General features: G+C 49.6%; 1 protein-coding gene across 1 annotated transcript in view; it reads right to left on the bottom strand.

Moving 5' to 3' along the window:
- Positions 1–16,997, bottom strand: part of ACSL6 (acyl-CoA synthetase long chain family member 6) — a 124,462-nt gene extending 107,465 nt beyond the window's left edge. The window contains exon 1 of the mRNA XM_024213346.3: positions 16,914–16,997. Within this exon, the coding sequence (XP_024069114.1) occupies positions 16,914–16,986 (73 nt within the window). The 5' untranslated portion in view covers positions 16,987–16,997. The remainder of the gene's footprint in view (positions 1–16,913) is intronic.
- Positions 16,998–17,302: the final 305 nt, after the last annotated feature.

Raw genomic sequence — 17,302 nt, 5'->3', positions numbered from 1 at the left:
CGTCCTCTTTTTTGCTTGCTGAAATATGGTAACCCTACCACTGGCAGCTCGCACAGTCCTGCACATCTTGCTCATAAACATGCGGCCACACACTCTGCACTTGCTCAAGCATTCTGTGGCTGCCTGTAAAGCAGATTTAATAGAACCCTCATCAAATGCCTGAGCTGCCTCTGTTACTAGAAGGCATTTCTTAGGGTCAATATTCATCCTCTCGCACCACTGCTCCGACATGGGTATAGCCTTTGTACAAATTGTAATTTCCTCCATATATAGCAAAATTGCTTTCCCAAATTAATGGTTTACTCAAGATGTGCTAGGGAGGGGTGCTGACCCAGGATCCCGGACGAGCCCCCCAAAATGTAACCCTTCCGCCTGGTGACGTGGGCAGCATCAAGGGCCAGCTTCTATATCCAGGGGGTCCTCTTAAAATTACAAAACAAAGCCGGCTCAAGCCCCCACCCAGAAATGAGGGAAAATTAAACACCACTTCTGGCAGTAATACTTCCCCTCTCGCAAGCACTGAGTATGTGTATACCAACAGAAAACCTTCCTTCAGGAGGGAGGTACACAGAATTAAGTTGGGAAATCACAGTGGCAATGACTGAAAAATCTGAAAACAATACGTAAACACCCACCCCACAGTGCAATGTCCTTTCCCTCAGTTTCCCACTTTGTGGTGTGAAAGTCCAACAGACGACTACCCCTTTCACATGCCACTCCCCTTTTCCCTCTGCTGCACCCCACTTACGGGTTGTTGTTCCAGGTCAGTGAAGGCCCAGAGGCTAGAGGCACATTCAGGTGGGTTCACCTCTAGCCCCTGGGAATGGGGAGGTGAGCGAGTGCTGCCTCCACCACTGCTGCTGTCCTCCTGTTGGTTCTGTTACTTTTCAACGCGGTCATTGCCATCTCTTCTGCTGCTTGCCATGGCCTTTGCTTACTGCTGCCTGCTGCTATCACCTCTGCTGTATCCTTGGTCTGGTCCAGACCTACAGCGCCACAACCACCTAGCCCAGCTATTTGTAACCACACCTGTAGGATTTGCTGGGAAGGGAGGGGCACCTCTCATGCTGCTGCTACATCTCTCACCATGCTGCCTCTAGCTGCGATGCCGTGTTCTGAGGTTCCACCACCTAGCCCAGTTCTTAGTGATTTCAGTGGGTAGTGGAGAACCTCACTACTGCTGCTGCCTCCTTGACGGTGTCTTTCACCAGCACACTGTCGCCTCACGGGACCTAAGATTCAGCCCCCTTGACCCGTCTATCAGTGCTTTCAACCCTAGTAGTCACTAAGAAAACACAAGGACTCTTAACTGAATCTAACCAGCCCTATCATTAAACACTGGCGGGGAAGGGTCAAATAGCATCTAGGAGCCTTAAAACAGAGCCCTCACCTATCCCACCCCCTCTGACCTTCGCTTAGATTTACTTTACTACTCCTCAGTTAGGCGACCCTTCAGTTAGGTCCTAGGACCAGTTTAGTCATGCAGTAAGAGTAACTACATTTCGTTACCCCAGCATCCGAGACTTAAGAGAATTTTAACCCAAAACAGCCAAAATTGATCACCTTGGTAAAGCAGATATGCCAATTGATCACCGTAGGCAGATTAGGTGTGTTTATGCAAAAACTGTCTGCTTATGCGGTCTTTTCCCCCAGGTCAATAGACGGCTGGAGAGAATTCATTCAGACCAATGGCTTACATACAGAGACAGCTAAATAATCTAAAGCAAGTGAGGCATACAGTGATATTAACCCTTTTTTCTGCTTTCCAATTTTTCCATGGAGAACCATCTAATTAACCCAAATGCACTCATTACTCAAAATATCAGAGGGGTAGCCATGTTAGTCTGGATCTGTAAAAAGCAACAAAGAGTCCTGTGGCACCTTATAGACTAACAGATATATTGGACTAACATGCGTCTTACGAAGTGGGTATTCACCCAGGAAAGCTTATGCTCCAATACATCTGTTAGTCTATAAGGTGCCACAGGACTCTTTGCTGCTCATTACTCAAAAGTTACCCGATAATTTCAATACATATTGGACTATAGATGGTCCATGAGCAACCTAGGTTTATTACATTTTTATTCACTATGGGTCAGTTTTTCTAAAGCGCTTAAGTGCTTTAGGAGGCTAATCCAGGAATAACTAGAACCAATAGCAAGAAGCTCAAACCACACAAATTCAAATTCAAAATTAGGCAATTTTTTTTTAAAACAGTGTTGGTGATTCGGCATTGGAACAAACTACCAAGTGTTGGGTTCTCTTTCTCTTGGTATCTTCAGATCTAGACTGGAAGCCTTTCTGGAGGGTATGATTTCATAAAACATACATTATTGGACTTGATACAGGGGTGACTGGGTGAAATTTAATTGCCTGTGAGACACAGAAGGACAGACTAGATAACCTATTGTCCCTTGTGGCCTTAAAATCTATGACCCCATGTGACCTTCACGCATCACGTGTGACAGAGAAAATATCTAAGGGAATGTTTCTGTGTGTTTTGTTTCCCAACTAAATGAGGTTTTTCTGATGAATTGTCTGACATAGCCATTTCACGTGAAGATGTTGTAAATTGCTTGCTCACACATCAACGTCTGAAATGTGGTTTTACTGTGAATGATGACTCTATAAAAAAAATGGAGCAGCTTTACCCAACCCCTCTGCCCCTATCCGGTATCCATTCTACAGTCATCTTTGCTACCTTAAGTGATTCAAGTGCAACTGTCATCAGTAGCGGGTTTACAGTGGCACCATGGCACCGGGCCCACACTCAAAAGGGGCCCCAGCCCGGCCCACTCCAGTTGTGCTGCGCCCCAAGCCACTGGCTCCTCTCCATCCCCCCTCCACCCCCACCACTCGCTCCTGTCTGCAGGGCTTCTCTCTGCCCCCTGGCTCCGCTCACCGGCTCCTGCTCACTCCTCTTGGCCGGCGGCCGGCCGGCTGCCTGTCAGTGCCAGGGCGGAGAGGAGCCCTCAGCCGCTGTCGCTCCAGACCAGTGACCTGAACGTCTGCTTCGGGCTCCCTGGGGGCAGGACCCACCTCTCCCTGCCACTCTGTGGAAGTGGCGGGCTGGGGAATTGGGGGTTGTCCCTCCCCCCACCAGCTCCTGCAAGGAAACTCCTCCTCCGCCGCAGGTGCCAGCACCAGTTGGGTAGGGCTGGGTGGGGCCCCGGGCTATGGGGCCACTCGCTGCTCCCAAGCTTCAGCTGTCCTGCCCCCTAGCACTGTGCTGGGTGGGGGTTTCCCTGCTCTGCACTGGCTCAGCAGGGCTGATGAGTAAGGCTACGTTTCAGTGACGGGTATTTTTAGTAAAAGTCATGGACAGGTCAAGGGAAGTAACCACTCTGCGGAAGTGGCGGGTTGGGGAAGTTGGGGGTTGTCCCTCCCCACACCAGCCCCTGCAAGGAATCTCGTCCTCCGCCGCAGGCACCAGCACCAGTTGGGTAGGGCTGGGTGGGGCTCCGGGAGATGGGGCCGCTCTCTGCTCCCAAGCTTCAGCTGTCCTGCCCCCAAGCACTGTCCTGGGTGGGGGTTTCCCTGCTCTGTGCTTGCTCAGCAGGGCTGATGAGTAAGGCTATGTTTCAGTGATGGGTATTTTTAGTAAACAAAAAGTCATGGCCCGTGACCTGTCCATGACTTGTACTATATACCCCAACTAAATCTTGGGGGGGAGTGGCCCGGGGGGCATTGCGGGTGCTCTGGGAGGATGGGCGGTGGCGCGTGGCCTGGGACCCCCGCTGGTGCTTGGAGCGGAGGTTGGCAGGGCTGGCAGGCTCCCTACCATAACCCAGCTCCGCATGACTCCCCAGAAATGGCGGTATGTGTCCCTCCCTCAGCTCCTGGTGGAGGCACGGCCAGATGGCTCCGCGCGCTGCCTCCGCCTCAAGCACCAGCTCTGCATCTCCCATTGGCAGGGAACCGCAGTCAATGGGATCTGCAGGGGCGGTACCTGCCGGCGGAGGCCACATGTGGCCTCTGCCTACGAGCTGAGGGAGGGACATGTCGCTGCTTCCAGGGAGCCCCCCAAGGTAAGCGCTGCCCAGAGCCCTCATCCCCTCCCACGCCCCAACCCCCAGGCCCACCCACACCCAAACTCCTGCTGCTGCTGTGGGAGGGGGATGCTGTGGCCCGAGACTGCCCCAGCAGCGGTGAGTGCGGCTGGCCCAGGGACTGCCTGGAATCTGTGACTTCTGTGACCTCCATGACAAACTCACAGCCTTACTGATGAGTGCGGCCGGGAGGCAGGGGGCGGGGTTGGGGGTCTCTGGGAGGGTCTGTGAGGGGTGCTGGGCTGTGAGAGGGTGGGGGGTGATGGGCGGGGGGGAGATTTGTATGTTTGGGGATGCTAGGCAGTGGGGGGTCTGCTGGAGGGGCGCTGGGCAAGGTCTGTGTGTGTTGGGGTGCTGGGCAGTGGGGGGTCTGTGTGGAGTGCTGTGTAGCTGTGATGGTGGGGCTGTGGGGAAGGGCACTGGGTAGTGGGCAGTAGGGGAGATCTGTATGTGTTGGGGCACTAGGGACTGGATTGTTCTGTGTGGGGTGCTTGGCAGTTGTGTGGGGGGGTGCTAGGCGGGGTGGTGGTGTGCAGGGCACTGTGCATTTGTGGTGGGGGGTCTGGAGGGACGCTGGGCATAGTAGGTCCGGGGGCGCTGGCATAGGGAGTCAGGGGATGTTGGGCGGGGAGGCTGTGTGGCGTGGCATGGGCCCACCCCCGAGGGGAAGGAGCACGCTGGCTGCACAGGGCCGGGTGGGCCAGTGTGTGTCTGGCGACTGCCGGTTTATAAACATCGCCCTCGCACTGGGCTGGGCGGAGGTGGGCCATACCATGCCCCAGTGCCCCATTGCCTCTGGCTGGCCCCTCGCTCCCCCACGCCATGCTCCAATGCCCCATGGAGGCCCACTAATATGTTTGGCATTGGGTCCACAAATCCGGCCCTGATTGTCACTACTGTTTGCCCTGCAGTGCCAAGAGAGGATTTGTGACATAAACCCCGCACCTGATAGGAGAGAATATTGGAGTACAGGCAAATAGCATTAAGGGGGTTTGTTTTGTATTCCTCTAAATCATAATCTTATTTTTTTAAAACATCCTCCCCTCCCCCCAAATAAGGAGAGAATAGCAAAAAGAACAAAAAAGTAAAGGAGTGGGATGGAGTTAATCAAAGGTTTCTAAAATGTTACACCAAATCTTTTCAAATTTGTTTAAGGTCCCTCTTCTGTGAAATGTTACTTGTTCTCTGAGTCCATTTGCAAGACCTGAAGAAGAGCTCTGAGTTAGCTCGAAAGCTTGTCTTTCTCACCCACAGAAGTTGGTCCCATAAATGCATTACCTCACCCACCCTGTCTCACCTGTTCTCTAGGTCAGTCAGGCTGAGCAGCTTCTGTCTCTGGAGCCAGTCTGCTATTCCAGCTAAGCAATAGGAGTCGTTTGGCTACAAGCTCTGCTCTAGAGGACCAAGCTTCCCGTGAGTGTCCCAAATGATGGGCTAGATCCCAAAACACAGTTCTGGGAAATACTTTTTAAGGAGGTATCCATTATCATATTAATCCTCCTGCCTACTTCAAGCCAAAAGGATTGTCTCTTGGGACAGTCTCAAAACAGGTGAGCCAGTGTGGCTCTGTATTTCCAGCAGCAGTCTGTTTTGTAGGATGGTAGGGAGCCAAGAGCCTGGAAGTCCTGGAGCCCCGCCGTAACACCCCCCCACACCGTGTGTGTGTGATGCTGAATCAGACCACCACCAAATTGTGAAATATCAGAATCCTCTGCCAGACAGAATTCCCTTTCTCCACCCAGCTCCAGAAACTGCAGGAAGTTCCATGCAGGGCGGATGGGATGGGAGATGTTTGCTGAGAGTAGAGCAAGTTCTTAGTTCAGGGTGCGGGAGACGGCTCACGTGAGGCTTGTTCCAAAGTGAAGAGTGCCAGCTCTCACAGTTATGGGGCAAACTGTACCTCTTTTCCCGTGCTGGTCTCTCGGAGAGCATCCACCTCACGTTTCGGGCTTCTTGTTCTTCCCCGTCTTGGGGTGGAATCTCACGCATGAGCAATTCTTCCCCTCTTAGACCAGAAGCAGATACACTACCCTGTGTGCAGAAATCACTGATCATCCTGCAGGCTGTTGAGGATCCCAGAGGTAGATTCACAAATGGTTTAGCCACCTAACTGCCACTTCAATAGGCGAAGTCTCTGATTTAGACACCACTGGTATTCACAAAAGCCCCACTTAGCTGCTACCAAATGCTGTAGGTCCCCAACCTCACTTGGCACCTAAGTTTTTGCAGCGAAAGTTCCCTATGTGCCTAAGTTTTAGCCTCTGGGCATGAGCAGTGCTACCTCACTCTAGCTGTCTGGATGCCTAAGCCACAGTATGATTCACAAACCGGGGGACGATAGGTGTTCCTTTGCCTAACTCACCAGCAGGGCCTATCCAGTAGGGATGCTTGGAGTATGCCTATATCCACACAAAATATCCATGCGGGGGAGGGGGATGACCTCCCTTGCATCTTTTAGCCCAATGGTTAGGGTACTCACCTGGGATGTGGGAGATCCCCAGTTCAAGAGCCTGCTCTGCCTGAGAGGGAGAAGGGATTTGAACAGGGCTAAGGGATATTCTGATGTGGGGCTCCCTCAGTCTCGCCTGTTGAAGGTGTTCCTCCATTAGCGCTGTGGTTTGGACACTCACCTGTGAAATGGCAGAGATCTGTTCATATCCCCTATCATCCAGTAGAGAGGGGACATGAACGGGAGGGGAGATCTCCCACAAGCCAGGTGAGTACCCTCGCACTGGGCTAAAAGTGATAAGGGAGGTCCTCCCTCCACCCCATTGGATTGTTGCAAGAAATGCCTTAGGTGCCTAACTCCAGGAGAGGATTTCACAGCTGAGAATCCCAAGCAGAGGCAGGCACCACCCTCCATCTTGGATTTAGGTGTCAAACTCCCTCACGGGGCGGGACTTAGGATACACCCCTCTTCTGGGCATCTACCATTGGCTATCTTAGATGGGGAGCAACCTTGTATGCTGGCTTTTGTGAATCCCATTCTTCGGACCTATCTCCCCTCAACTTCCCCTAGCTCAGGCTTTGTGAATCCCAGTGATGTGGTAGGTGCCTAGAGGTAGGTGTTGCAACACTGACCATGGCAATGCCCAAGTCCCTTTGTGAATCTAACCCCAGGAGACTGAAGGCCCAAGCTCCTCAGCAGCCAACTAGGCAGACTGTTGAGGAACAAATGACAAGAGTTTTTTCTAAAAAGCAGCATAAGTTTAAAAAAAATTGCCGACAGAAGTGATCACTCAAGGTATCATTTCATCACTTAATCTGAACAACCCCAGATGGCCACCAAGCTTCAATCCCAAAGGTATATCAGAAAATATTTCTTAACCAGGGGACTAAGCTTTAAGGAGTTTTCATGATTCATCCCCACAAGCTACTCTATTCTGGTAAGCAGGTCAATTTCCAAACCGTGCTACAGAGCTTAATTGCAGCATTAACCTTCTGACTCCTTTGCAGATAAGAACTGAAAAATATTTTAGGACATCTTGTGGCTGGCTTTGGGAGAGAGGGACAAGCCACAGGAAGAATTCCCTCTATCTTGTGCCCCTGCACAGGGGCTAGCCATAATCTCAGTCCTTGTGCTCAGTGACTCCCAAGGAGCAGAGAATATAATACTATAATGCTAAATTCTTCAAAGGGGGTAGAGACATGGACTTATCCCCATTCTGCAATGGCTCACAAAGCTGGGCCGGTATGGAGAGAGTACACGTGCTACCATTTTTTAGAGGGAGTTGTGGCCCAATAATGGTGAATGATTGACCATCACCCCCAAGGTATTCTGGCAGGGTAGCCCCTCCCCCACCAACCCAACAACTAAAACATGTGTCCAAGCTCTGGCTATTCTCATTGATTTATTTTCCTCCTACCTGGTTTCCTCAAATCTCACGGTACCATTCAAAACACAAATGATAAAATTAGCATGTCAATTCTTTATCCTCGCTTTCAAGGCCCTACATAACCCACTTGGGCCAACAAAACCAATCTAAATTCTTATGAGCCCCTTACCCCCCTTCTCTCTAACCTTGATGCCAAGCTTGCAATCCCTTTGGTTTCCTTCTCCCACTCTCAGGCCTGGTCTACACTACGAGTTTAAGTCGACTTTAGCAGCGTTAAATCGAATTAAGCCTGGACACGTTCACACGACGAAGCCCTTTCTTTCGACTTAAAGGGCCCTTTAAACCAGTTTCTTTACTCCACCTCCGACGAGGGGATTAGCGATAAAATCGGCCTTAGCGGGTCGGAATTGGGGTAGTGTGGACGGAATTCGACGTTATTGGCCTCCGGGAGCTATCCCACAGTGCTTCATTGTGACCGCTCTGGACAGCACTCTCAACTCAGATGCACTGACCAGGTAGACAGGAAAAGCCCCGCGAACATTTGAATTTCATTTCCTGTTTGCTCAGCGTGGAGAGCACAGGTGACCACGCAGAGCTCATCAGCACAGGTAACCATGATGGAGACCCAGGATCGCAAAAGAGCTCCATCATGGACCGAACGGGAGGTACGGGATCTGCTCGCCATATGGGGAGATGAATCAGTGCTAGCTGAACTCCGTAGCAGTAAACGAAATGGCAAAATATTAGAAAAGGTCTCCAAGGCCATGAAGGACAGAGGCCATAACAGGGACGCACAGCAGTGCCATGTGAAAATTAAGGAGCTAAGGCAAGCCTACCACAAAGCCAGAGAGGCAAACGGAAGGTCCGGGGCAGAGCCGCAAACATGCCGCTTCTACGCGGAGCTGCATGCCATGCTAGGGGGTGCAGGCACCACTACCCCAACCGTGTGCTATGACTCCTTCACTGGAGAAACACACAGGGAAGCGGGTTCGGGGTACGAGGAAGATGAGGATGAAGATAATGTAGATAGCTCACAGCAGCAAGGAAGCGGAGAAACCGGTTTCCCCAACAGCCAGGATATGTTTATCACCCTGGACCTGGAACCAGTAACCCCCGAACTCACCCAAGGCGTGCTCCCAGACCCTGAGGGCACACAGGGGACCTCTGGTGAGTGTACCTTTGTAAATATTACACATGGTTTAAAAGCAAGCGTGTTTAATGATTAATGATTAATTTGCCCTGGCAATCGCGGCCAGTACAGCTACTGGAAAAGTCTGTTAACGTGTATGAGAATGGAGCGGAAATCCTCCAGGGACATCTCCAGAAAGCTCTCCTTCATGTACTCCCAAAGCCTTTGCAAAAGGTTTCTGGGGAGGGCTGCCTTATCCCGTCCGCCATGGTAGGACACTTTACCACGCCAGGCCAGTAGCACGTAGTCTCGAATCATTGCATAACAAAGCATGGCAGCATATGGTCCTGGTGTTTGCTGGCATGCAGACAACATCCATTCCTTATCGCTCTTTGTTATCCTCAGGAGAGTGATATCATTCACGGTCACCTGGTTTAAATGGGGCGATTTTATTAAGGGGACATTCAGAGGTGCCCCTTCCTGCTCTGCTGAACAGAAATATTCCCCGCTGTTAGCCACGTGGTGGTGGGGAGGGGTGAAGTGATCATCCCCAATAATTGGGTGTGGGGGGGTGAGGGGGGTTAGTTGGGTTTGTGCTGCATGTTAACCCGGAAACCGCAGCCCCTCCTTTTACATTGCAAACCCATTTTAAATGGCCAACCCAATGGGTGCTTGGTATGGGAAATGAGGGCGCTACTGTTTGAAACCATTCCCACATGTTAAGAAGGTTAAAAAAGCCAAAAGACTGTGGCTTACCATGGCTGCCTGCAAGCCGAAATCTGTTGCCTGGCACTGCGTAAGTGATCTCTCACACCAAACCGGCAGGCCCTCAATATAAGAGGAAAAATGCGACCTTGTAACGAAAGCACATGTGCTGTGTAATGTGAACAGCAAAATTTAACGTGAAAGAGTGTACTCATTGTTCTCTAAAATGTGTCTTTTTTAACCACTTCTCCCTTCTCCTCCCCCAGCTGCAAATGTTTCTCCTTCACAGAGGCTAGTGAAGATTAGAAGGAGAAAACGGCGGACTCGGGATGATATGTTCACGGAGCTCCAGATGTCCTCCCACGCTGAAAGAGTACAGCAGAATGCGTGGAGGCAGTCAATGTCAGACTACAGAAAAGCACAGTATGAACGAGAGGAGAGGTGGCGGGCTGAATCGCGGGATGAACAGAGCAAGTGGCGGGCTGAAGATGATAGGTGGCGTCAGCTTGCAGACAGTAGGCAAGAGTCGATGCTCCGGCTGCTGGAGCATCAAACTGATATGCTCCAGCGTATGGTTGAGCTGCAGGAAAGGCAGCAGTGCAGAGACCGCCGCTACAGCCCCTGTGTAACCAACAGCCCTCCTCCCCAAGTTCCATAGCCTCCTCACCCAGACGCCCAAGAACACGGTGGGGGGGCCTCTGGCCACCCAGTCACTCCACCCCAGATGATTGCCCGAGCATCAGAAGGCTGGCCTTCAATCAGAGTTAAAGTTTTAAACTGCAGTGTGTCCTTTTCCTTCCCTCCTCCGCCACCCATCCCGGGCTACCTTGGCAATTATCCCCCTAGTTGTGTGATGAATTAATAAAGAATGCATGAATGTGAAGTAACAATGACTTTATTGCCTCTGCAAGCGGTGCTCGAAGGGGGGAGGGGAGGGTGGGTTGGTTCGTTTACAGGGAAGTAGAGTGAACCGGGGAGGGGGGGGGCGGAGGGTTCATCAAGGAGAAACAAACAGAAGTTTCACACCGTATCCTGGCCAGTCACAAAACTCGTTTTCAAAGCTTCTCTGATGCGCACCGCGCCCTGCTGTGCTCTTCTAACCGCCCTGGTGTCTGGCTGCACGTAATCAGCGGCCAGGCAATTTGCCTCAACCTCCCACCCCGCCATAAATGTCTCCCCCTTACTCTCACAGATATTGTGGAGCGCACAGCAAGCAGCAATAACAATGGGGATATTCTTTTTGCTGAGGTCTGAGCAAGTCAGTAAGCTGCGCCAGCGTGCTTTTAAACGTCCAAATGCACATTCCACCACCATTCGGCACTTGCTCAGCCTGTAGTTGAACAGGTCCTGACTACTGTCCAGGCTGCCTGTGTACGGCTTCATGAGCCATGGCATTAAGGGGTAGGCTGGGTCCCCAAGGATCACGATAGGCATTTCAACATCCCCAACGGTTATTTTCTGGTCCGGTAAGAAAGTCCCTTCCTCCAGCTTTCGAAACAGACCAGAGTGCCTGAAGATGCGAGCATCATGTATCTTTCCCGGCCATCCCACGTTGATGTTGGTGAAACGTCCCTTATGATCCACCAGGGCTTGCAGCAGCATTGAAAAGTACCCCTTGCGGTTTATGTACTCGGTGGCTTGGTGCTCCGGTGCCAAGATAGGGATATGGGTTCCGTCTATCGCCCCACCACAGTTTGGGAATCCCATTGCAGCAAAGCCATCCACTATGGCCTGCACGTTTCCCAGAGTCACTACCCTTGATATCACCAGGTCTTTGATTGCCCTGGCAACTTGGATCACAGCAGCCCCCACAGTAGATTTGCCCACTCCAAATTGATTCCCGACTGACCGGTAGCTGTCTCGCATTGCAAGCTTCCACAGGGCTATCGCCACTCGCTTCTCAACTGTGAGGGCTGCTCTCATCCTGGTATTCTGGCGCTTCAGGGCAGGGGAAAGCAAGTCACAAAGTTCCATGAAAGTGCCCTTACGCATGCGAAAGTTTCGCAGCCACTGGGAATAGTCCCACACCTGCAGCACGATGCGGTCCCACCAGTCTGTGCTTGTTTCCCGGGCCCAGAATCGGCGTTCCACGGCATGAACCTGCCCCAGTAACACCATGATTTCCACATTGCTGGGGCCTGTGCCTTGTGAGAGGTCTATGTCCATGTCAATTTCCTCATCACTCTCGTTGCCGCGCTGCAATCGCCTCCTCGGCTGGTCCTGGTTTTGCTTTGGCATGTCCTGGCTCTGCATATACTCCAGGACAATGCGCGTGGTGTTCATAGTGCTCATAATTGCCGCGGTGATCTGAGCGGGCTCCATGATCCCAGTGCTATGGCGTCTGGTCTGAAAAAAGGCGCGAAACTAGTATCTGACAGACGGAGGGAGGGAGGGAGGGGCAAGTGACGACATGGCATACAGGTACAGGGAATTAAAATCAACAAAGATGCATCAGGGAGAAACACAAACAACTGTCACACAGAATGGCCCCCCCCAAAGATTGAACTCAAAACCCTGGGTTTAGCAGGCCGTTGATTTCACGGAGGGAGGGGGAAGCAAATGAATACAGAACAAATCTATTTTTTACATCTTAAGCTGGCAGACGACGGTGCAGCATGACTGATAGCCCTCGGCATCTTCTGGGTGCTTGGCAGAAAATACTGGGCGCTTGGCAGAAAATAGCATACTACGACTGATAGCCATCATCGTCAAGACAGTTTGATAGGACTGAGCATGTCTGCCCAGGTGCCCATGATTGACAGCCACTGCAGTACGATGACGACGGATACCAGTCGTAATATACCATCTTCTACCAAAAGGCAAGGGGCTGCTGCTGTGTGCAATGCAGCCCCACGTCTGCCAGCCCCACATCTGCCAGCACCCAGATCGCCGATGAAGGCTACCAGTCATACTGCACTGTCTACTGCCAAAAGGCAATTAGCTGCTGCTGTGTAGCACTGCAGTACCACGTCTGCCGGCACCCAGAGGACATATGGTGACGGTGAGCTGAGCTGAACTGAGCGGGCTCCATGCTTGGCGTGGTATGTTGTCTGCACAGGTAACCCAGGTAAAAAGGCGTGAATCGATTGTCTGCCGTTGCTCTGACGGAGGGGGAGGTGCCTGACGACATGTACCCAGAACCCCCCGCGACACTGTTTTGCATCATTCAGGCATTGGGATCTCAACCCAGAATTCCAATGGGCGGCGGAGACTGCGGGAACTGTGGGATAGCTATCCACAGTGCAACGCTCCGGAAGTCGACGCTAGCCTCGGTACTGTGGACGCGGTCCGCCAACTTAATGCACTTAGAGCATTTTATGTGGGGACACACACAATCGGCTGTATACAACCGATTTCTATAAAACCGGCTTCTATAAATTCGACCTAATTTCGTAGTGTAGACATACCCTCATCTTTGTGACTTCTTCTAGGCATGGAATGACCCAGTGCCACCACACTCTAGATTTATTTCCAAGATGCCCCTGGACACTAACCCACATTAAGCAAAGGCTTTCACTACCCAAATATGGCTTGAGATTTTGCTGTTACGGAAGAATCAGCATTTCCTCAGAGTCTGTCAGAATGTCTGGATTTATGCATCTGTCTTTCTGACAGTGAACTCCTCCGAGTCAGGTACTGCCCTTAATTTCGGTCTTGTACAGCACTGAGCACTTTCTTGCTGCCTAACCGTAAATGACATCAACACAATGGGCTGAAAAAGGCACAATCTTGTAATCTTTAGGCTCCCCCGTACGTACACCCAGTTACTATTATTCACTTATCTGTGATAGTCTTTTTTATTAAACTCATTCTGACTTAATTTATCTTTTTTTTTTTTAGGAAAAAATACATTAGAACTCAGAGTTATCCACCTTAAATGAGCCTTTTAAACACAAAAACAAATCAGAGATGCTGCCCTGCCTATGGGAGAGGACTCTCAGAGAGGAGTTGATAGTTATGCCTGGTAGGAGCTCAGGAAGATCTTGTTGGCACTGGACAGAGGTTCAGGCCCAGCAGCTTTTGTTAATCTCGTTGGTAGAGAGCCACCTGTATTAAGATCTTGTCATGCAATCCACCAGCATGGACACCAGCACAGGTGTGGGGTCCATACTGTCAGTTTATAGGGCAGGGTAAAGACCCAGACCTGTACTGTGTGTTGCTGCTGTGTGGCGAAATAGACAAGGGCTGGTCGAGTAAACATGGCTGACTACAAAAAGAGGTTTCTGGGCTTCCACCATTCTATGTTACAGAATAGATCTCCCCCGAGTGGGAACTAGCATGAAGTTTTAGCATCCAGCAAAGGTCAGAATATGCTGAGCCTGAAAGAAACTTAATACAGCTATTATAAAACTGACTCCAATGAGGCCATGAAGAACTACTCACATGAATCAGGGCTTGCAGGATCAGGCCCTGAACTAGCCATTGCTCAACACATAAACATGGGATACCAGATCTCCATGTGGTCACAAGCAGCACAGGTGTTTCTTCCTGTTAGTTTGATTTTATGTGCACACCTCTTTCTTAGATGGGCTATTATAGAAAGGTGTGTGAGACATCATACTTTAAGGGGGAGGGAGTTATAGCAGTATATGCTAAAGGGGAAGGTAACTGAATGTCCTTAGCTGCTGAGTTATTAATTAAGACATGGAAACATCTGCAGGAATAACATGGATAAACAGAGACCACTTAAACGAGGGGCATAGGTTTTTCAGAATCATATACCTTGTATACAACAATCAGCAGAAGGCCCAGTACAGCTGAATGTGGGAATAAGATGTTGACAGGCTAGCCCTAACCACTGTCCCTGTTGTTAAAGTGAAAACCTCTTCAGATGAGCACATGTTTTATTTTGGAGTAATATGGGGAATTGTCAAGTATCTATTTACAACACTTCTCTTACAGTGGGAATACTATGGCTAGAATAGCCATTAAGACAATGGAAAGCTTGTACTAAGTATAGGAAACCATTTGTAAAAATAACATTGCTTTTGTTTTTTTCTTGGCTCACTTTCTCCAGTATTTAAAATAGCTTTAACTTTGCTTCATTCGTACAATTGTTCTTAGAAGTTTAACATTCTAGATTAAAAAGCCGACGTAGCTCAGCAGATTAGTCCTAACCAAGTGGTGACAATTCTTATCGGATTGGAAGTCTTAAGTGAAATAAATTTGAGCATTTGCTTTGGGCTACACTGGATGGGAATAGGCAGCATTTTACGTAAATCAGCACAGCTGCTAATCCTGCCTTTTTCTGAAAGTGGTGTCTTAGAGGGTGGATCCACGCTACAAAAATGAGTATATGAATTACAGAACAGCAAGCAATGGTGCCGCTGCGCCGGTGCTAAGCCACTATGGTTGATGCTGTTCAGACACTTATACCTATTTTTCCAGCTGTAGTTACACACGTTTTCAACAAATGAGTTTACTAGTGATTCCTATGAATCTCCACTTCAGCGAAGGGGCAACAAAACTGCCTCATCCTTTCAAAGGCACGTACTCATTTGAGGTCAAAATGTTGGATAAAAATCGACCTACACATGGTAAAGTAAAATAGGCCGGGGATTACAAGGCATAGTGAGTTCAGGCAGCAGCCTTTTGCCTCCACGGACACAGGCTCAAATCGAACAGCTCACAAGTGAAATGCATTTGGACACGAGCCTGCACTGAGCAAAATAAATACCCAAACCAGTGGCGCACAACCCCCAGTTTCTGATCAATACATGAGATGATGCGGAGAACAGGGTGGAGACGCTTGCATAGCATGTGCTTTCACCGCACAGGCCAAATTTTGTTCTACGCCAGTGAATTCAGGAGTGTAACTCAGGGCAGTCTTGGGGCCTATGAAACAAGTGCAGCCCTAGCATGGCCTTATATATTTACCTGAAGCCACTGTGCCAAATTCTGCCTTCGGATACGCAAATGCAATTTCCACTGGGCCAAATTCAGCTCTGGGCCAGTTTTGCCATTGACTTCAATGGGAGCAGGTTAAGAGCCCTGGTATAAGCAGATGCAAGCTCACTAATTAAAATGGAAGTAGCCAATATATATATGAGAGCAAAATTTAGGCTAGTGAATTAGGCACTCACTTGTTTCGGCATTAAAATATTCCCTTTCCTAAAATGAAACCATAGAAGCAGAGTAAATCTGAGCACTAACAACTACTGCACGCTATGCCGCTCTGGGGCCTTTTGCTCGAACATCTAACACAATGCTGCAGAGAGAGGCTACATTTTAAAACCATTCCCTCTTTGCATTTCTTCCTTATGGATGACTTGTATTTGTCTAGAGAAAAGTATATTATGAGTAAGAAAAATAAAGCACAAATATTAGAAGTTACCTTTTCTTAGAAAAATCTTCTTCCCCACCCCACCCCTCGGACCCCAACATTTGAAGTACTCAATATTGAATCTATGCAGCAGATTACAACCATTTAAAACTGAGCCTTTAAGTACCAAAGAGAAGAACACCTATTACACGAATGCAGTAATTCTTCCGGCCTGATCAGACACTCTTTAAGTCACCGCTCATTCAAACAAAGCAATATGGCATATATTCTCTCTAGATATATACCTATATAGATATGTACACCCCCATTACACATACACACATAATACGGAGAAAAAGCCTTATCTGAACAAAATTACATAGGATGGATCTAGTTGAATAAGTCAGCGAGATCAGAGGAGAGGAATTATGTAATCTTTTCAATTGAGCACACAGCTATAATTACTTTATCAAGCTGCATTAATATTTCACTGCAGTTTTCAGATTATGTGTACGCAGCATAATATTAAATATTCATCTATGGATTAAACCATCGCAGCTTTTAACAGCATGTTTCTCTCTGCCTCTTTTTTCACTAAAGGTATCTGAAATAACCTTACTGTACTGCTGTGGGAGGGGGAAGGGTAGAGAGAAGAAATGAGTGTGCTGAGTAGCCGAAACAGAGTAAAGACAAATGCACAGAGGTCATTTCATAAAGGGCCTAATTTGCAAAGGTCCTGAGCTGTCATTTCTCTCTTGCTGGACCGGAGCAGCAACCCCTCTGCTGACGTAACATTCATGCAGCCTAATTCTGATTATATTAAAAAGGAGAGAAATAATACAGAACGGGGGGAGGGAATAGTAGTAAATACCAAGAAAGGGATTGAAAAGGCAACGTCAAGGAGGAATGGTGAGAGCTATAGAAGCACTTACCCATAAACAGCCAGATGGAGCCACCAGACACTAGGAAGAAGGTGAGCATGCCTGCTGGATCCGGCTGCAGCATGGGCAGCCTGAAGAGACTGGGGGGGGGGGGGGGGGGGACTGCAGCACATTCACTGCAGTGACTGAGGCAGTAGCAGCAGCAGGGACTCAACCACTCCGCTTGCTCCAAGGCGCAGCATGCTTGTCAATTACTCCCACAGCATAGGATGATATTTTTAGCAATCCCCCTTCCTTGGGGACCTCTAGCTTCTTCTTAAAGGGGACAATGCATCCCACTTGGGTAGGGCTCACTAATATGCACTCGAGCGATTCCCCTCCCCCTCCTGGAAATCCAGCAGCCCAGGCAGCAAGGGGGAGTGGGAGGGGAAAGAGGGGAT

The sequence above is a fragment of the Terrapene carolina genome, unplaced genomic scaffold (assembly GCF_002925995.2).
Source record: "Terrapene carolina triunguis isolate 2854851 unplaced genomic scaffold, T_m_triunguis-2.0 Scaffold629, whole genome shotgun sequence".
Lineage (NCBI taxonomy): Eukaryota > Metazoa > Chordata > Testudines > Emydidae > Terrapene > Terrapene triunguis.
The sequence above is the reverse complement of the archived record's forward strand: the minus strand, read 5'-3'. Positions and strand labels throughout refer to the sequence as shown.